This window comes from Gambusia affinis, linkage group LG07 (assembly GCF_019740435.1).
Source record: "Gambusia affinis linkage group LG07, SWU_Gaff_1.0, whole genome shotgun sequence".
In the NCBI taxonomy this organism is placed as follows: Eukaryota; Metazoa; Chordata; class Actinopteri; order Cyprinodontiformes; family Poeciliidae; genus Gambusia; species Gambusia affinis.
In genome coordinates this window covers 28,801,328-28,823,699 of record NC_057874.1, presented here as the reverse complement: position 1 = coordinate 28,823,699, position 22,372 = coordinate 28,801,328, and the positions used below count along the sequence as shown (strand labels likewise).

The 22,372-nt window shown below is 36.6% G+C and overlaps 1 protein-coding gene across 15 annotated transcripts in view; it reads right to left on the bottom strand.

Annotated features, from left to right (window-relative positions):
• Positions 1–22,372, bottom strand: part of ptprt (protein tyrosine phosphatase receptor type T) — a 294,966-nt gene that overhangs the window by 85,299 nt on the left and 187,295 nt on the right. For 8 of the 15 annotated variants that reach the window (XM_044121959.1, XM_044121966.1, XM_044121960.1 and 5 more), the window contains one exon: positions 15,239–15,374. In XM_044121959.1, the coding sequence (XP_043977894.1) occupies positions 15,239–15,374 (136 nt within the window). Of the gene's footprint in view, positions 1–7,252; positions 7,286–15,238; positions 15,375–22,372 lie in introns of all 15 variants that reach the window. The other 7 variants (XM_044121953.1, XM_044121956.1, XM_044121954.1 and 4 more) reach the window with 1 other exon arrangement.

The following is a 22,372-nucleotide window of genomic DNA, read 5'->3' as shown; positions in this document are numbered from 1 at the left end:
TTCTTGTAAAATTTAGAATTTTTTTAAACAACGTATGTCTTCATTGTCAGTTATTTTAATCCACCTATCCAAATTGGACCTAATACTTTGTTGTATCCGTCTGTGCCAAAGAACACATAAAAAATAAGATAAGATAAAATCAGCCAAATCAAATGAACGGAGAGTTTGTCATCCGTCCATTAGACTCAGTAGAGCCTGAAGGTTTCCTGAGGCCTCCAGCATGAACAGAACTTCCAGAACCTCTGAACCATCTCAGGGTGGAACATGAACGGCGTCCATAAGCTGGTCGTTAAAAATGTGAAGCAAACCTGAACATCCCAACCTCATATCAGGACTGCTATCCAGTACCAACAATAGTGTGACCTTTGAACTCATTCCTGTATCCCGGTAGAGTTCAAGCACATCAGGATGTGGTGAGGATCTGGGCCTGTTTTGGGATCATTATGGGATGCTGCACCTTTTGAGATTTGTATGAAATGGTAAGAAAATCTATTTGCATAAATATCAGCATCGTAATTTCCTTCTCAATGAAGAACATCAGCTAAAAAAATCGCAGTTTTACTTTAAGATGGCAAATAATCTGGAGAGATGCAGCAGAACAGGCAGAACACTGAGGGCCACCATTGTTGCTGTTGTGTTTGATTTGCATTTACATAGACATGATTTACATTATGTGTCCAATATCTCTGAAGTCTGTCATGTAACCTTTGCGTTTTTGTCTGACCAAAACGCGGTTGCCATGTAAACGAGAAGCCAAAAGGCAACAAGTTGATTGTGTTTTACTGTTCTGGCGTTGTGTAAAGAGGCCCTGAAATATTTTCTTTTCTAACCGCAGTGTCAGGATGTTGGTCAGATCCTGAAGGGGAAACACAAACTTTCCCTAACAGCCATCCATAAATCGGTGGGTCTTTTCAGAACCCACAGACTGAAGCAGAGACAGAAAAAGCAGAGCTGTGATGGACATATGGAAATCACTCCATCCACATACAGCATTCTATGTTTTTCTTACTCTGTTTGGGTGCTGATTTCATTTAAACACACTTCGTCCCTCTCGCAGACTGCAGTTCTTTTCTTATACATATGGATGACTTCTGCTGCAAACAAATTTCCACACTGATAGGATGGCTGCAGTTTATCATAGGCTGATATGAATACTATCAGCTGAAAAACATGTAAACACAAACATCATGTGCACTTTGCAGATGTTTCTCCTGTAATATTAATGCTACATGAATATGTCAAGGAAAAATATGAAGAAAACTTTAATGACTAAGCTGAATGTGAAATATTTTTGCCTGCTAGACAAGAAAATGCTTTCAATACAAAAGGCTGTGCTCCAAGATTGGCAGATATAACATCATGTTATGTGAAGAGTCAATACTTCCAACGTTGACTCTTCTTCTTTTTGTTCGGCTTTTTAAGAACTGACCACAGGTTCTCCATCGGGTTCAGATCTGGGGAGTTTCCTAATTCCTCCGGTCCTCTGATATATGAGCCAGTTTTGTTATCACATTAGCCCTGTGACACGGTGCTACATTACGCTGGAAAACCCACAGATCAGCAAATTGTTCCTGGGTTGTTGGAATATGTGGGTCTTTTGATCCCAATCTGGATTCTTGGCACTGGTCTTGGATTAAACCCCAATCCTGCTGATGAGAAGTAAATCCACACCTGGATTGTATCTGGATGCTCTGCTGTTGGCACCAACTGGATCTCATATCTTTCACCATTTTTTCTCCAGAAACATTATTCTCCAGGTGTTTCTGTAGGGGAGCAACAATTTGTACCAATTCTGTAGATTTTCAATTTTTCTAAAATGTGTTTTTAGACAGAAAATATTTTTCTGCTGTGTGCGGTGTTTCTGCTTCCAATACTGAGGAAGGTCTGCTCTGGTAGAAATGCAATTCTATATTGTTTCATTCTAATCTTAAATATTTTAGAGCTTGGTGGAGACTTCCATGTTCTAAAGGCATATTTACTGCAAATGAATTTGTCCTGAAGTTATGGATAATCCAGAAAAAATAGGTGAGAAAACATTACGACGCAACGCATTCATAGCAGCACAAGTAATCACAACTCTTATACTCCTCAGTCTGGGAGACCGATCTCTGGACATCTAAGCTCAAATTAAATAAGAACATTTTAGGCAAAATTTGTTATTAAGTTAAACTTTTTGTCATGAATTTGCAAGGTTGTAAGTTTGGAAAGCACAACTAAGACTTTTGACCATGATTTAGTAGCATCCAGCAAGCACTTTTGGATCAGACACTATTCAAACGGTCTATTTAAAGTAAACACTTTCCATGCTTATATAAATGTAGTTGTACAAATCAGATAGCATTGACAGGCAACAACAGATTCCACAACAAACTGAAAAGTCAAAACTCAGACCTTTAAAAAGGATTTTGCATACTTCAGCTTAAGTATGCAAAATCTTAAACAATTTCTGGTTTAAGAAATTGTATTTCTTAAACCAGCAGATATTAAAAATTAAATGTTTATCATTCCAAAATAAATCTCACAATGCAACTGAAATTTGCACTTTGTTGGTTGAATGACATATTAAGTAAAATCTGAAATTAATTTTAATGCCAATAATTGTGGTTCCTTTTCCAAAACTCCAATGATCAAAAATGTTTGTCAGTGGTGGAACTTGGGTTGAATGTCCAGCCACTTCTGGAAATTAAAAAGTGGGTAAAGAAGTTCTGAGCGCTCATGAAGCATTTTAGTGTTTTAGAGAAAAATTCTTTCTTAACTAGAAATAAAAAGGACTGAATGAGAAAGGTGGGCCATGTATAAAAATGTGAATCTTTGAGGCTAGCCCTCAGCTATTTTAAAAGTGCTATAAGTGCACGATCAAGCATTTATCCCAGCAAGCTGCAGAGTGCATTATTCAGCCATGTGTCACATCTAGAATGGGGGTCAAGCCCAGCTCAGCAGTGCTAGTGTGCATCAGTGGTAATGTGCCCAATTTATCTAGGAAAAAAGTACAAATTCAGCATAAAAGCCCTCAAGTCTTGAACCAAGACTGAGGATTTTTGTCATTTTAACTCAGAGAATAATTTCATTAAACAGTGAAGTTAGAAAAAAAAAAACTGTTAAATGATGTACTTCCTGCAGCTGCCCCATTGATGATTGTTATTTTAATCTTAAACATCTCTCTGACGTTTTTGAGGGGGGAAAGCAGCTGGATATGATTGTTTGTATTTTTTAAACGCCGGATGTTGATTTAATTGCTGAACCTCTAACTTTTAATCTAAGCATCACTGAAAAAGAAGTTTCTAAAGTTTGGAGCTTTTCATTTGTTCTTCGATTGCAGAGAGGAGGAAAACTCTCAGTCATGAATTATTAAAGGCCCAAGATTATGTATTCTGGTGAAACTATTTGATAAACTGGACTAGGATCAACTGAAGAGACTTTTCAGAATAAAACAACATTCTATGCTCTTTAAAAAGGAAAACATCACTGTTACTGCCACTCTAAAGCTTTTTAATGGTGTTTAAGGCTTTGGATTTACAATATTTTGAGTTATTTTGTTTGAGCTATTTATTTTTAGAAATACTTCTCAAGATTAGAATCTCCAAATAAGCTGCCTGTTGGTTTTCAGATTACATGGCAAGTAAAACCCAATGTGTACTGATAAATAGCTCTGTCTTTCTCCAGGCACCTCAAGGCTCAGTCTTAGGACACATTTTAGTCACATCTACATTTCAGATCTGTGTACAAACCTGTCAGATCTGTTTCAAAGAAATCCTTTAGAAATGTGAACACAGACATTACCATCAGTGCAACATGTTTAGCATTGAAATGTTATTTTAAGCTTAAATAATTTTGTTGGTAGGCCAGCTCCATTTTGCACAACTTGCACTCAACGACAATGTTTTCCAGTGTCCAACAAATTTGTTTTTGAAGCAAAAACTAGAGAAGCGGCTTTGTTGTAACCTGTGCGTCAGATTTACGGATGTACCAGAAAGACGCAAATACAAAAGTGCAGACCGGAACCCTTATATGTAAAGAATGCAATTAATTGTGTTAACTTTTTTAACGCATTAAAATTTATGTAATTAGTTAATCATAATGAACACATAAAAGACCCAGTCTCTGTGAAAATAAAACATAAAGATTAATATGCATTTTTGTTGTGTACTACCTACGTCCTTGTCTTCTATGCACTAGTTCTGACTTCTGCTAAAAACTAAGCTCAAATTAGCTGTTTCCACTTTGTTACGTTGGAAAAAATATCAAACTCATTCCAGCTGTCAAGAACGTTGAATTGCCTTGTTGCTGAAAATATACCATGAAAACATAATTGCCTTGTCTTTGGAGGATTTGGGTTTGTTTGGCCTGCAGAACTCAGCGCCTTTCATTTTATTGATCATCAGGTCTTCTGTTCGCCAAAGTTCGCCCTCTTTCTGCTGCTTCATCTAAACTTACTCATAAACAGGAATATTATCTCAGATATTACAGAAAAGTCTCGGGTTAAAATGTGTTCAATCTTTAATAACTCACACTAACGTTGTAAAGGGAATAACATTTTTCCTAGATTTTAGAGTGGTACATTTAGATAGAAATAAAAAAAAAGCAGTTTGAGAAGCTTCATTTTTCTCCCATGTTGTATCAGCAGCTATGGAAACACGTTTTTCTGATGTCTATTTTTCTGTCTGTAATATTTAAAAAGCGAAGCTCAGCATCCAGTAGTGAAGCTGAAGTAAGGAGGTGTATGTAAATTTAAATGTAAAGTAGGATTATATTAGAGAAAGACAAATCCACAGCGGTAACTGCTTGCTCAGATTGTCTCAAAGCCCAGAACAGTGTGGGTGGAGATATTTAAGAAGCGTCACTTTCATTTGGAAAGATATTACCACATATCCCCCTGCTCAATCATCCATCTATATTTTATTTGTTAGAGCCAAACACAATTTCTAACCTACAAACTTTCACTAATTATTTAACCTCTTTTTTTCCCTAATCCTGGAGGCGGTTGGCTGGCTTCAGTGTTTCAGTTCCTACATGATTGTTTACTCTGATCTACAATTCAATTACACCAACCTGCTCCCATAACGGCCTGCACCATGCCGTGCAAAACTTTATCGTTTCTCTGCCTAATTTTCTGTCATAAAATTTATGATGGTGGATGGCACATGTACAAACAACACCACAGGATGGTGGTGTTATTTTTACAAGACATCAAAGTAAATTACTAAAAAGTATTGCACATCAAATCTGGTGCACAGAAAACAATATCAGCAGAAATTGTTCACTAAAAGCATTTCATGTTAGTTAGCCTAGATCTCCACTAAATAATGGAAGCCAAATGTCACATGTAGCCATTTTAGAGCTAAATGTACAGCTAAAAAGATGCACTGTTTAGCAATGAAGGAATATGTGCTGGTGCATAAATGAGGACTTGTGTAACGACATGTATTAAAGCTCTCAGAGGAATAGAGAAGCCTGCATTTTCAGCTGTGAAGTGACACAGATCTGGCTGTGTAATGGTGCTGAGTAGAGCTTAAACTCCTCGTGGCTTCCCAGCCCTCAAACAGCCAAGAGAAAATTACACACGTGTCACTCAGACTAATATATTAGGTGTTTCATGTTTCACACTCTCGTCTGTAAGTGTTGCTTAGGACAGCACATTCTCCGAGTCTTTTCAACAGAATGGGGATTTGTAACCGCAGCAATTAATATTTGAATGTGAACTGTGTCAGCACAACATTAATGCCAAAAGTTGTAGGAGGTAAACAGCACGTCTGCTGCCCCAAGCTGGAACTGTGAGTAGTGTTTAACGAGGATATAGGTTTCTTCAAATACTTTGTCTCTCAATCTGTTAGGAAATTAACTGTTTTCTCTGGGGTTTTTTTAAGGTTTGCAGGGAGAATCTATGGGTTTCTGCAGCAGGTGGATGTGAAGAATCAGGATTCTCATTGAGGACTCAGGTCAACTGCTACTCAGATCCATTAAAAATAACTTTTCTAGCAGTTAAATCAAACTGTGTGTTAGCTGCTGTCATACTTGACACTTTTGCATGAGTCAGTTTGTCTGTATTTATTTTAAGCAGCCACATTTGTAAATCTTACTGCCTTAAATTAGTTCTGCTCCACAGGTTATGTCAATTACAAAAACGGACAATTCCACTTTGCTGTGGGATTTGTGCTTTTTTCCAGGGTGGAATGAGAAAACACTGAGCCTGAGGCAATGTCTAAAGTGCCTGATTATTCATTCTGCACACTATCTGATGGCTAAATCATTCCATAGTCGACTTTAAAAAAACTGCCATTATTTTCTCCTCCTTATAAACCATTGGAAATGCATTCCTTGGTATTATGTAATCTACAAAAATTGCACATTGCAGGAAAATGTAAAAAAATATGATTCATTGGTGATTGTTTACTGAAGCTTCTTAGGCATTTTGATCATTATTATCAACCCACATCATAGCAAATTAGAAATGTTGTGTGGTGTAACTGTTTCAAAACTTTTGCTTCCTGTCAAAGCAATAAACATGACAAAAATGTTTTGTAAGTTACAATTAAAAAGTAATATTTGTCAACTTTTGTAGCGAAAAATACCTCCCAACAAGGGTCTGTGGTAGATCATATTAACATGAATGAATGATGGAAATCAGTGAGTAGATGGTTTCATTAGATGGAAAACTTTTTAACCAATTTGAATAATTAATTGAAAATGACTGAACTGTTCAAAAACTAGGATGAGTTGGAATATATGTGTGATTGGATTAAATTTAATTCTTTGTAAAATGCTTTTACATGCATGTTGAGAATTGGCATCCTATGAATAAACTAAACTGCATTAAAAAAAAATCATCAAAACCATGTTTTTAACCTTTTCCACTACAAAATTACTGTATAGGTCATGAGTTCTATGTAATGAGAGAGAGAACATGTCAAACACAATTTAAGGAGACGCGGATATTCCAGTAGAATGGAAACCGTAAAAACAAACCTTAAGCAACATGGTGAATAAATATAAATATAAACTTCTAGTAAAGATCTAAATCCTGTTATCTGTTTTTAAATTTACCCTGCTTTCATTATGCTTGAAATAATTTTTGATTTGCAGGTAAAATACTGACTACTCATGATTACTTTCTACAACTCTGTTTGGCAAAAACATGTGAGAATGTAGGAACAACGAAATATCAGGAAAATGAAAAATGTCAGCAAAGCAACAGTGAGAGTCACAGTGAGCAACGGAGTGGATGTGTTCATGTCTAAAAGTAAACATACAATACCCCACGCTCAGAGTTCTCCATGTGTGAATCTCTCTATTGGAGCAAGGGCAAGGCAGGTACAGGACGGAACAGGAAGGGTGGAGCCAAAGACAGGAAACAGGAAGATAGAGAGAAACATAAAAGGGAGTGAGACTCTGGTCAGAGATGTTGTTGTGAAAAAGACATCTATTTCATCTGCATGTTTTCATTACTTCCATTCCCTCACATTTTTACTCTGTTTCTCTTGACAGTGAGAGAAAAACAACAAACTCAAACTTCCCTCAGACTCTGACAGAATGTTTTCCACTCTAATTATGATTTCCTGCAGAGCTTCAGCAGGATTTTTGAATTCATACACATGATTGTCTTGAAGTGCTGGCAGTGATCTGAATACTGAAAAACCCATTTATTTTACTTCACCTCTTTGGAGAAGTTGCACAAAGCATCAAATATAAACATGGCTCAGCACTGAAAACAATAAACTGATTTATATCAATTATGACAGTGTGGACATTTAATAGATCTCCAGCAAAAAAGCTGTTATGTGGTACATAAAGATTAGAGGATTTACTGGGTGGCAGGTTTCAAAGTTGAATTATTACAGGTTGATATCCCAGAGATTCATGAACAATTTATAAAATGGGTCAAAATAAACACCTACAGAAAAAAGATCTGCAGTTGGGTAAAATCTCTTCAATCCCTGAGCTGAGAGAAAACGTGAACATGAAGCCAGATTGTTCAAAACTCATCCGCATCTTTTGTCTCCGACTTTCAACACGTTCTGTCACAGCTAGTGGAGGTCAAAGCTTCTGTCTCAATTTAAAAAAAAATTATTGTTAGCAGAACCAACAGATTATTAACCTACTAAAACTAGTTTCAGAAAGCAAAGTTTTATCATTTTAGACGTACTTCAAACAGCCTCCATAATTGTTCATATTTCACGCAATTAACTGAATACCATAAATCTGTTTTACTTATAATTGCCTCAATAGGGTATAATGTCAAAATGTGAAAGAGAAGAGAAGAGTATTTCTGTTGTGATGGATAGAGCAAGAAGAGAGGACGGTGACATGGAAGCTGGAATGCAAAAAACAGTGGATGGAACAAAACAGCTATGTAGCCATGTAAAAATCATTATTAATCAGATTTTATTTTAGGTTTTGATGTTTGAGTTGGTTCAAAATGATTAGAGGAATGAAGAGGGAGCAACTAATTACACGCACGACAATTACTAATGCCAAAAGCAACAAAATGGTTGCAAATATATATAAATATTCCTCATGTATCTTTTTTTTATGTAGTTTGAAGTTAATATGTTTATACTTTGTCTGTATGCTGTGAGTACTTAAAAACCAAAGACAAAAATCTTTATTTGCTCACACAGTTGTGATCAATAAAGTCGACTGATTCTGACCAGTTGCATATAACCAAATGTTTTCTGTATCTGTTTGTTTTCCACATTTCAGGAATTTAAACACCAAAGTTACTTTTTTTTTCTTGTTTTTATTTTTTGTGTTAAAATAAAATGTTGAACAGTTAAACTCTTACCTGCTGCAGACATTTCATCAACTTCTACCATAAATTAAATTAATTAAATACCATTAATTTTGGACTCTTGATAATAAACAGTCTATCCAGCTACTGGGGGAAATAAAATATATCTGTATTTCTAAATTAAAAACATGGTTTTGTTTCTGAGCACCTCTTTTTTGAACACATCATTAATTCAACTAATAATTAGCAGAGATGTATTCCAGTCCACACAGTGTAAGTTATTCACATTGCATGAAATTATATTGCAATAACAAAGCAGCAGCACTACTTTAAACCTAAATGATGCATATTTCACTGAACACTATTCCCTCCACTATCTGGCATCCATGAGAAGGAAATACTTAATCAAAGAAGCTGCCAAGAGGCACATGGTAACTCTGGAGGAGCTGCACAGAATCACAGCTCAGGTGGGAGATTCGTTTGGCAGAACAACTATTATTTCCTGGCAAACCAGAAATGTGAACTTAAAGGAAAAGTTGCCAGAAGAAAAACATTGTTGACACCAAGTCATAGGAAATCCCATTTCCAAGTTGAACACAAACCGTTCTGCGCAGTGAGCAATTATTTTTGTTAACATGGAAAACAGCGTAAGCTGAGGAGAACGAACATACCGAATACATAAAACATTTCTTCATTGGTGCTTTGATAACATGTTCCTGTCTGATATCTGTGGTTACAAAATAGAGATGAACTTCTGGGATTATTGAATGTGTGATAATAGATCATTAGTCAGTATTTTACCTGCAATGGAAAACAGATCAAAGTTCAAGTGTTATTAACTCTGAGCGTTAAATGATAAATATGCATGTCACTAAATTCTAATTTACTAAAAGAAAGTATTTTTTCTTGATGCACTGCGTTGAATTTGTTGGCCATATAAAACCAAAATAACATGATTGTTTTATCATGTTGTTTTACCTGATAAAACAACAAAACGTTTGAGGTATAAATACTTTGAAGGTGTTGTATGTGCACATAATTCAGTTTTTCTATGAGTTGTGTAAATCTTTGCCTCCAGTCAGATTTCTGCAGGAACTTTTGTTTCTGCGCCCTGCAGCAGTCGAAGGCACCATTTAGCCAGAAGTAACACTTCTATTGTTTACTTCCTGGTTTGTGTACTTGTCCTCACATTTTCCCTTGAAGTTTATGATTTGGAACATAAACTTGCGTATTTATGTTCCAAACCAAATCAAAATAAATGTTTTTATTGTAGGGTGACGAAGCATTTAAGGTCTGTGGAAACTTTAGGTCAAAAATTGAAATGTATATAGATAGATCAAATTAAAATCCCCAGATAGACTGCAGATTTTCTCATTAATTTGCAGTTCCAGATATGTCACCTTTCCTCAGTTTCTCAGCTGAGGTTTGCTGTTCAGGCATTGTACACTAAAATATGCCCTTGTTTAGGGAATAGCAGAAACATTAATTATTCATCAGTTCTGCTTTCAACATTTCAATACAAACGTGTATCTTGTGGTAATTTTGAGTGCTGAGGCTGTAGAAACACCAGATCCCCATTAAGACTTCAACTGTGTCCACCGATGTTGAATTTTACATTAAATTATCAGCAACATTCTCCCTCCAGCTTTGTTCAAATCCCCTCTGAAACACATGTAACAATTTCTTAAAAGAATGATCGGACAGTTGGACATGCTCCCTTCCTGAAAAGTTTTGTCGCAGAATAATTTATGGGGAGTAAAAAGTGTGTAAAGCACTTTCCATTTAAAAAAGAACCTTGTCTATCCCACTGGGACAACTGGCTAAAGCGTACAGGTTTAAATATAAATGACCAGAGAAAATGGTCTCTGACATTGTAAATGTTCTTCTGTCAGAATGCAATTCCATCTTCATTTATCTCTTCTCCTTATAAATATTCTCACAAACTCGTTGTCTTATTTCTTCTTAACCCTACAGAAAGTTGGAGCTTTACTTTCATGCTTCCTGTTTGCAACTTTCTTAATAAAAAAATAAAATAATACAAAAAAAATAGACTTTTTATTACCTTTGTACCCTCCACCACTCCTGTGTCTATCTAACGAGTATCTGACTCTAATCCCACCTCGGAGTATGAATTAATCTAAATCAGATCATCTGGACAGCTTGTCGGCTGCATTCCTCTGAGTGCAGCTGTGTTGGCCTTGTAATTAGCTTTTTAATGCACACCATGCCCTGTTAGCCCAGTTAGCATTTATTAGCATATCTACTTGAACCCAAGGTTGAGAAGAGCGGATTTGTTATCAGTTTTTATATTTTTCGAGTGTTCTACTTTTTTACCTTCTCTTTGATCTTCTCCCTTCTCTGAAGTCACAACATATACCCATCTCTGTACGTCTCCTCTTTTCTTTCTGACTTTGATGGCAATTTGTTCTCTGAGTGTTTGAGATGTTCTCCATCAGCCAGAGTTTGACTCTGATGAGCATTTCTAACTGACCTCTTGTCCAGACTTTTTCTCTTATAATAATGTGTTCAGCCTAGAAATAGGATCCTTTTTCATCTGGTTTCATAAATCTTACAAAATGTTCTACTTTCCTTCCATTTGTCCCGTCACATTATCTGACAGTCTTCAACTCCACTGCATATATTGTCTAAAATTTTGCTCTACCTTTACACACCGTTTTGACTAAACGGTTTAAGTTAGGGCTGTTAATCGATTAATAAAATAAACTAATTAATAGTAAATCAGTTCAAATTCATGATTAGTTTGATTACTTTTCAAGAAAACGTGATAAAGCTGGATTGCTTCAATTACGTGGCAAATATAACAATATTTACAATAAAAGTGAAAGTTGTTGACTTTTATTGCTTATTGTGTGTTTTTAGTCAAACATTGTTTAAAAGTGTAGAAATAAATTTTGCGTGTAAAAAATGCACAATATAACTTAATTAAAGCATATAAACATTTTTTGGTGAAGAACACTCTCTGTTTGAAAAAACATAGCAATTAGAGTAAATTTCCAACATTTCTGCTTTGTTTTGAAAGCAGATTTATCCTGAATCACATCCCTCCGTCTTCAACAATATTTACTGATCGACATTTTTTAGCTACCAAACAGCCGACGGTGTCTGTTTTTGCAGTTAGTTTTCCTCGGCAGTGGCCCTCCTCTGTCGCAGACCCTCCTCCCTGCACATCGCTGCCACACCGGGTCGTTTCGCCTTCAGCTGATATGTAAATGACAAACTGCTTCAGTGGTAATTAAATTCACCTTCGCTAAGAACGCAAATTACTTTGGTTTTGTCCAAAGCACCATCTGGTCAAAGCTTAAAGCAAAATGGATCATTTAATAGCGTGTCTTTCTTTTTATCCATTGCTAGCTTTACTGAGCAAACAGAAGTGAGGTACGGCAACAATGAGGGAACAATTTTCAAGTTAATCACTGCTTTAATTTATTTTATAGCTACAAAGCAGAAAATTTTTTCAAAAGTAGCAAGCTACTATTGCCAGCTAAAGAAATGAACTGCTTCTGAGTCATCCCAACCAAAAACAACCAATTAGAGCCAGGAGGAAGGTCTTAGCACTGTCAATCAAACTCATGTACTGGCTGCTAAATGTGAAAAAGGGGGAGAAACAACGTACCGTAACAGAGAAACTGTCAATCCGCCATCGTGAGAGGCTATGCTAACTAGCCTGAGCATTCGTGATAGGCTGTGCTAGCTGCAGCATAGCAGAGAGAAGGAGACAGGGATGAGCAGCGCCACACAGAGCGGTGACTGACAGCGCTAAAACCCTCCTCCTGGCTCTGTTTCTAGTTAGCACTTGGAGAACCAGGAGAAAGAAGAGGAGCTTAAATTTTCAAAGATGTTCTGTCCCATACCTCACTGTCACAACAGAGTGACAGTTTCAACAAATATGTAAAAAAAAAATATAAATATAGATATTTAAATAACAGTTACACACTGCAGCTTAACTCATCCCACAATGTTCAAAAGAACAGAAATGGCAGAAAAAAATAACTAAATAATAGATAACAACCTTCTTTCCTGAGTCTACACATAGACACTGAAAATGGATTGTCGCCTTGTCTGCCAAAGACGGGGTTTAGATGAACATCAGGGTTATAGAGCAAACTAGCAACTGTTGAAACCCCAATCCATTTTTAAAACAAATCTATGAAAAACATTGGGTGACCAAGAGGAAGCCAAGAAAGGATTTACAATTTCTGTACAGACAGGTTGAAATTCCTGCTGAGATGTGTGCAAACCTCCAGACCAGACAAGAAGCATCACATCACTGTCTTCATTAACAAGGATTCCCTCAATCAATGAACGTTTTACTTATTTGCTGACAAAAATCTGAAAATTAGACGGTTAGTCTGTACATCCATACCAAGGCCATTACCAATGCCACGCCTGGCTAAGACCAATATGAAGAAAGACACATTTCCACCAACTTAACAATAAAATCTTATACAACAGTTAATCTCTTCATCTGATTGTATTCATCTCCTCCCCACAGGTTTACCCAAAGTTCTGCTTGGACCCAGAATGTCTTATTGTTTGCTTTGACAGACATTTGTTGAGCAGAAACATGGAAATAAACTGGATTTAATGTAAACAGAATTTAAAGTCTATTTATTCTAGAAAGAAAATCTAATTTAGAAGATTGCCTATATGTTGATGAAAATGTTATATAATATCTAACATTTGAATTTAACATTAGATTTGCATTTCTGTGCTGATTTTGCACCCATTTAGTTGGATCTTTCATCATGATCCAAGTAGTTTTAAATGTGCTCTCGAAGAATAAACTGCAGATTAAGCAGCATATGAAATGTTTGGTGTAATATTGTTCTGTCAACTGAGATAATCTCCAGAAACCACAACAATAATGTCAAACATCAAACAGAAATGGGTCCAAGTAAAACAAACCGCATAAGCAGAATGAGGAAAAGGGGATGAAGGGATGCAGAGAAGAGAAAGAGAGAATGTAAAGGGAAGGAAGAAGGTGATGGAGGCCAGCCAGTGTGCATGTTCACCAAGACTCAGCTGCTATTTTAATCCTGCTAGTGAATTGGGTTGTATTGGTTATATATAAATTTACCACTTTTAAATCTTTTTTATTTAAATCAGAGAAGCAACTAGATTTACATTTTTACATTTTTCCTTTGCCTGACAAGAAAACAGTTTTTAAACTTTTAAAGTTTCAATAATCCCCTTTCATAAAAATGTATCCCCAATTTTTAAAAAAAGACAAAAAAAACAACTTGTAGCATCCCTTTTCCCACTTTTTTTAAGAATAAACACATTTACTTTTCAACATTAATAACTCTTTAATAACTGGTACTAATGAGGACACCTTCAGATTTATAATGTCTCTCCCTAACTGTAATAAAGCTTTTTGAACAACAGTCAAGTTGTTATTAATTTTAACATCATTTAACGACATGAAAGGCATCAAGATTGTTGGTAGACTTTGATGTCCAACGGATTTTCCAACTTCCAGTTGAAATGTCCGGTCAAACGGTCTAAAGAAATTAACTTTTTTTTTCCTTTTTGTCATGACTTGTTGAAAAAAGAAGAAATAAAAACTGTTTTATCTTGTATACATACTGAGCCAATGTTACATTTAAGTCTTTAATAAAGTCTCTCAAGGAAGACTATTAGACAGGACCTTTAAATCCTGCTTACTTCCAAAATGATGCCTTATGATCACAAATTGGCTCACAGAGGCTACCAACTATCTTGTTAATTGTGAACAAAGCTGAAGAGTTTTTAAAATCTTACACAAGCAGCTTCAGGTCCCATGCACATAGGAAGCTGTGGCTACAGCTGTTTCAAACATGTTTCTTATTATTTTAGTTGTTATCCAGAAATAATTTTTGTGGTTTAGGCAGTGCATCCACGCAGATTCGGCTTCTTTTAGAGCAGAAAGAATCATTTTTGAAACCAGGTTCCATAGTGGATGAATTTCCGAACGTCGGTTTCATGTTTCCATATGGCCACATGTTTTTTTAAACGACGAGGTCACAGCTCCATCTCGTTCTCTATCCTGCATCTGCCTCACTCTCACAAAAACCCAACATGGTGCCGTTCGGCGGGGTTGCCGGATCTAGCAGTTTATATGTATATTTTTATTATTTGTGGCACCATATCATTGTAATTTAATGAACCTGTACCAGGATTTCTGTCTTACAATACCACTACACAGTGACACTTAAAAATAAATGAATAAATTTTGCCCAATGGTGAGAAAACCTGTCTAATCTGGCAACACTGCCCTGAATTCTTAATGTGCCTGGAAACACCTTAAATCAAACCTGGATTATTCAAGCTGCGATCCAAAAAACTTAACCTGTTGTGGTCTCCTTAAAAACAGCACTGGGTTTGGCTAGGTGATTGATCCCTTTTTATTTTTTTCAGACAGACAGACTCTTCCTTTCCTGAAAACCAACCACTTCCTATGTGCACGGGTCCTGCAGCTGCTGCTCCAACACGCCGTTTGGTTTCAGTGCATACCTGCGCTTGAAGGTCAGGATGACTCCGAGGAGGATGATGATGATCATGAGACTCCCTGCGATCATGCCAGCCATTTTCACCGTGCTGTCCACCTGCTTCTCCGGCTCCATGGCGTCTGAATCCTGGGTGGATGCACCTGAGCATCCACACACACACACACACACACACACACACAGACAAAACGTCATATCGGTAGGCAGAGTCCAGCAAATACAGTCTTAAGGAAACACACATACTTTTTACATACAAAAACAACAGACACAGTCCATGCTGCATTAATTTACACAAAGGATCAAGTTCATGCACAAACATACAGCATACATTAGTCAGCTACAAGGGAAGGCAACATGATTAGTCCCAATGTAAGGAGATGACGGAACATTCCTTCAAAAAAGAGTTAAATAAGAGCAATGAAAGTTATGCAGGAGGATAAAATATGAAACAGAGACAATATACAGTGGACCACCTCCTAAATCAGTAAAACACTTCCCTATTTGCAGATTTTTCTTTGTGGAGGATATCTAAGATGGGCAGCTTGGGAAACTGAAATACCCAGGTGTTGTGCTACTTTACATGGTATTGGCTGCTGTTTACAAAGCAACCAATCCATTGTTCTCTGTGCTGCTTAGCTGTAAATAAGGAAGACTGTAGATGTTAGCTTCTACAGAAGAGCAAAAATGTTGTGCTCCCTAACCCCGGAGATTACCGACGGTCCACTCAGTATGCACATCTGAGAAGGTGGACAATTTTATTTAAATAAGAAAACTAAATACAATAAATAGTTTGTTCCCACAAAAAGGACAAATAAGTCTTTTTTATTTTTAAAACAGTTCATCTTTTAACCAAAAGCCCCTGAAATGTTAGTTTGTTGGGTGACCAAGACATTTAGGACTGCAAACAACACAAGTAAAAAAAGAAAAATTGTGGGTAAACATAAGATATGTTAGCTCAAACTTTACTTATAGTAAAAACCTAAATAAATGAATAAATACAGAAAGAAAATGTAGCAGACATAGCATATGAGGTATGAGATCAGAAATATTTGTATTAATGCAGAAAGTTTACAAGGCGTCAAAAAAAAACGAAGGGTAAATAATCAGAAAGGCGGGGAAGGAGCTCCAAAGAAAATGTACAAAAATTATTTCATTTCCTTCTGCTGCTGAGTTTTTTAGTCATTCAGTATAAATTGGTTGAACAATAGTCCTAAATTGGTGTGAAAATAAAACCTGTTTTGAGGGAAAGTTTGCAATTTCTTTGTAGCTTACAATAATGTGGAAAAAACTTAAAGTGGTTGTTTTGTGGTTACGCAGAATGTCTCTCCACTCGGCACGTTTTACAAACAATGGATACTGCAAGGCAGAACAATTATGGTTTATTTGGAAAGTGTAAAGAGGTACATTATTCATTCTTAAAATATTTTCTTTGTATTTCTGATTTTGATTTTTAAGCACATCCAACACAACAAATCCTCCACTGAATAAAATGTAGATAAATGTAGAGGCCGGCTGAACACCTGAAGATGGATTTCCTCCCTAACCATTTTTTGAAGCCTTTCTGAAGAACGGGAAGTGGATGATGCTTCAGGGAAGGCCACTTGAAGGGGTCTACTTTGTTAGCACAGTGTTCAAGTAGCAAAACAATATTCAGAACGTTACAATCAGCCGAGGCTCCCGAGGCAAACGTTCCCCGAAGCAACAGACTGGACCAAGAATTTACTGAATTAAATAAAATATTTCAGAATAGAGAAAATAATACACAAAGACAGAAAACTGTAAATGGAAAACACAGGTTGGATGATCAAACAGTCCTAAATATCAATGCAGATTATTCTGGCCTCAGAAAACAAGTTTTTCTGGACAGATCAACACCAACATGTATTTATAGAAATGCGCCTGAACTGAAATATGAACAGAACATCTGGCAGGCCAGACTAAAGGATTAAACGCTCTGAAAGACAACATCTAACTCCACGCATCCTCTTAGCTGTCAGAAAGGTCTTCCTCTGCTGGAAATTTTAGGATTGTATTTTACAAAGATTGACACTGGACAGGCCAGAAAGTGACAAGGAGAAAACAAAAAGTTGAGAAGGGAACAAAGTTGAAAAGCAGAACAACTATAAATCAAGATTTCATAGGCCTCTTATTTAAAAGCCTGTGATTGTGCACATGAATGCCCCCGTTCACACTCAGCAGACTCTTGTTATAACCTTGATAGACAAAGACAGGCGATTAATAGAGTAATACTGCTGTGTGGGAGTTCAGTTAATCCCTTGTCTCTCTCATCTTCACCCCCTCTGCAATAACAACACAAGGTTGGGAGCAGTATACACCAAACTAGCGGCTTAAGCACCTAACCTTGGCACACTTGGTAAAAGCTGCCGCAGTCCTCAATGGCTGCACTGATGAGATGTTCTTATGAAATCCCTGAACGACCTTAATGACAGACCATTCACAGACGGCCTCTCCATCCTTACACACGTTTGAAAAAAATATGTATATAATTCAATACATCTGTCACTCTCAATCCCACGCTTCAATGCTGAAAAAGAAATGTCACTTTACCCTGAATGTTTTTTAAAAGGGATCACAGAGACATTTCAATCGAGGGCTTGATGTATTTCTCTGAAAGAGTGAATAGTGTTTACTGCTACTTAGAACAAACAACAGCTCTGCTAATTATCAGTAGGCTCGATGAAACTGGGGAGATTTCTCTATTAACTTGAATGTAGTTCAGATCTGAAATATAAATACACTAAAGAAAGTCAGAAATACTCGACTTCAGAGTGAATTTTCAAGGTTGAACCTAAAATGACCATTGATGATGCTTCAGGGCAGGCCATTAAGGTGAACTTAATGTGACCTTCTCTAAATTTTGGAATGCATACGTCCAAATGTGCATTCAATACAAAACATGCTCAATACATTTATTGCACAAAATCATTCTTATATAATAAGATTTTAGTCTGCTAAGTTTTGCCTATGTTGAGCTCCCTTCAGAATGAGCAGTTTTAGGGCGCTGTCACTTTAAATCAGATAAGCTGTTGCTGGCCACACCCACCGACTCAATGTTTACACTGGCAGGTGAAAATGGCTGGAAACAGATGTGCAATTATATAACTGTACATTTTTGAAAAGCACAAGTGGGGCCTCCTGCACAACCGACAAGAATAAGGCAAGTAGTCTCTGGATGGTACGTTGATAACAGAACACCTGGGTCATGACCAACTTATTTACATGGGATTTTTGTTGCGTTTCTCAAACGATGGAAACACCACAATTCCCAAATTGTATTTTTTCAACACTGGTGGAATATTGACAAAGTTTTGAACACATTTGCAATGGAAATGTAGCGACTGTTGTTACCAGATAAATGCACCTTAAGACAGTCTCAATGTGCATTTTAAATCCCGAATAAATACAATGCTAAATATGTTTTAGATTAAAGCAACAACTAATTCTCAGAAGCTTTATCAACTGCAGTTTTCTGCATTTTTATTCTTGTACCTTCTTTAAATGTGTCAACTCCTTCATAATTGAATAATTGGATTTATTGCTTTGCAATTTAAATTTGTCCTAAATAAGAACATTTCACTGATTTAGCACGTAAAGACAGTCAATTTTGCAATTCAAAGCAAACTGCTTCTTTTCATGTGTTGCAAGAGTACATGCCTTACATTTATCTTAGCCTTCAAAAGTAAAACTATGTGGACATCTCAAACCTAAAGTTTGCATTTTGTCTGCTTTAATTGTATCCCAACCAGCTTCAGAGAAGCAGCAGGGATAAAATGTGAATCTTTCTGCTTTCCACCCATTCCCACTTCATGTTGCCCTCTCTGTAATCAGAGACCAGAAGTTCCTAGTGGTCCATCAAGCACATTACGTTACACGAGAGCCTTGGGCGATCATGCAGGAGACGAGCGCTCACATTTCCATGTCAGCTTGTCCCCCAGTAATCACCTCACAGGTGTATTAAAGCTCAATTTCCCCCCTGAGTGATCCACATTATGTATCAGCTGGCACGTTTCTCTGTGACCCCCCATTTGTTCACACTTCACAGCCTCACGTGCTGATTGGGTTCAACAGTTCACGATGCAACAGCAGAGGACCCCATCTGGCAACGGGTTCAGCTCCATTTGACATTGCAATTGACCAGGTTGGGAGCCGTTCAGCCAATCAGGTGAACTCAGACGGCGCTCTGACCAGGACAGGAGAGATGTGAGGTAATACAAGCATGTTCATTACAAAGGGGTGAGACCTGAGTTGAAGCAAAATACCACAGCTAAATGGGATTGATTCACAGCTGGTGGAGGAGCCACATGGAGGCTGGGGGACCCTCATTTATAGCTGTATTGTTATAATGAGCTAACAGGTGGCATATGACACTTTATGGATAAATCTTCCTTTCTTACCACCAGTGACTATAAACAGAGTCCATAAAAGGAACTGTCATACCATTTATACACCATACAAATTTAGATTTTATATCAGTGTTCCTTCCTGAAAGACTAATTTACACAGAGACAAGAAATGAATGTCAATTACTCTTTCACTTTATACAACTATATATATATATATATATATATATATATATATATATATATATATATATATATATATATATATATATATATATATATATATATAAAGTAGTTATATTATCTTCCTCTTCTGCTTCCACTATTGTGATCGTTAGTATTTTGGGTAATGTGCCAAAATAGTGGGAAACTCTGTCCAGCTGGCTAAATGTAGCGTTAGCATGGAAAATTCAAGTTCATAACACTATTAGCAAACAATTATAAGTGGGCACACTTGTGCAAATGCACTAATAGTGGAGCTAACTTTTCATGTAGCACTACAGCAGTTTTGCTAATTTTGAAAATGTTTATTGCATTTAGCCTTCCGTAAATATTTTTTTTCTGGATAAAATCTAAAGCGCTAGTTTACTAGGCTGCTGTGTAAACTTTCAATTAAATAAATGTCATCCTCTGTGTTGATGCTTATGTTGTTTATGTTCATTAGACCCACACTCAGCAACTAACAAAACAAAAAACATAAATGAAAGTTCATGCCAAAAAAATCCCTTTCCATACAGGTAGGTATGCAATAACCAATTTAATCATGTTGAGGATGATATTTGATTTTTTTAATAGCACTTTAGCATTAGCTTCCGCTAAGTACCCTGTTGGTGTAGCACTTTAGTGTTGGCAGAACTAATTATTCGGATTAGCGCAGGTAAACATTTGGTTAGGGGTGCCCACCTGTCGATGGCAGTATATTAGCAATATATTGTTTTTCCCAAGTGTAAGCTGTGTACTTTAGCTGTCTTCTCATTAGAAATACCAAAGCCATGAAGAGGGGTCCTTTTTTACATAAATGTATTCATTTCTGATTAGTTTTTGTTTCATAAATCTTGGAAAGTGGCACATTTCCAATTACTTCCTTATTTGATAGATATTCAGTGAAGGCTCTTCCACAAGGTTTAGGAGTATTTCTGATCAATTGTGAAATTTCCAGTTTGATATTACCACTTTAAAAGGTGACCAATAAACATAGCCAATGCTGTACAAGTCTTCCTAGTTCTACTATTTATTTATAAACTGTTTTTCTTGTAATTACTGCAAGATCCACAGAGAAGAGATGAGACTCTTAATGCCTGAAAGAGTCTTGAAACTATTTCTTCTGGAGAGAAGATGAATTGTGGAAGCAGGTTTAACTGCTCCGGCTGTCTCTGCGGACCCCAGACTTCACAGTATCGGACGCTTGGCCTTCCTGGTGACCGTCTGCTCACACCAGGGGAATACTGTACACATGAATGACCAAGTTACTGCAGGAAAATGGAAACTGGTACACAAACAATACACTAATGTAGTTTTAAGTGAATCTGAAATGGTTTACAGAACTGGACAGAAGATTCTTGTTTGTTTCTGCATTTTCATTTTAGCTTGTTGAACACAAACAGTGCATCTGAAAAGTATTCACAATGCTTTATTTATATCTGTTTCCTTAAACTTCTTACACAATTACCCCATTTTGAAAATGTGGGCTTTTGTTATGTTTACAATGTAGTTTTTAATCAGTAAAATATTTTAGCTCCTTCTACCACATAAATATTCTTTAGAACAATGACACTACACAACTTGATGGATATTTTATTTCTGGACACTAATAATGCAAAATATACATTAATATCTCCATTTGATAATACTGGCTGCCTATTTTAGAGTAATCCTGTGAACATTTGTCTAATATCATTTCAACTTAAACATCTCTTTTCTTGCAGTTTTTTCATCCCGTTTTTATTTCGCTCACTTGGTGAGCACAATAAAATTACTAGGGAGGAATTAGGGGTAAAGCCAGAGATATTAAAAACATAATCTGATCCAAATAGAGAGAAGATTGATTCTCCCAGCCAGCGATGCTCTGCAGCACCACAGGAAAGCATATTAAAATCGGAGTTCTCTTGCTGTGTGTGATTTTGTGCGTGCCTGTGTCAGACGGTGAGACGTTTGAGACCATCTTCTAAATTTTAGTAAAATAATGAGGTAAAATTAAAGTTTATTTTAAGAATTAGTGCAGTTTTTTTGCGTGATGACAAAGTCAATCGTTTACCTGAATGTGAGCTATAAGTTATGCATTTATGTAAGTTTTTTCTTCCTGCTGTGTTTGAGTGACCTGGATGAGTTTGATCTGAATGTTTAGTTTGGGGCTTTGTTTTTGACCAGCTGTGGGTGGCTTCCTCTGTGGATTAGTGTTAGGATGGCTTAGCATGTTTAACAAGATTATTCATCTGAAATAAACCACACTGCTCTGTCTGATCTATAATATGCACTCCCTGTGTTTATATGATCAAACAACTATTGACCACCAGAGCTACATATGGCCTGCTAGCTTTAGCCTACCTGTGCATCCTAAAGGGAGAGCATTCTTATCCTGGCATCTAGTAAAAGCATAAACTACACATTATTCACCTGAATCTTTTTTAAGGTTCTGTTCACACAGAGCTGGTTTTCAGTGAAACCTTAACTCTTTTTGCAATGCTGCAGCTTGTTTACACGTCTTCAGTGATCGGACACAGAACCTTTTGTAACCAGTTCTCAAAGTGAAACTTTTGGGGAGACTCCTGTAGGAGTGAATT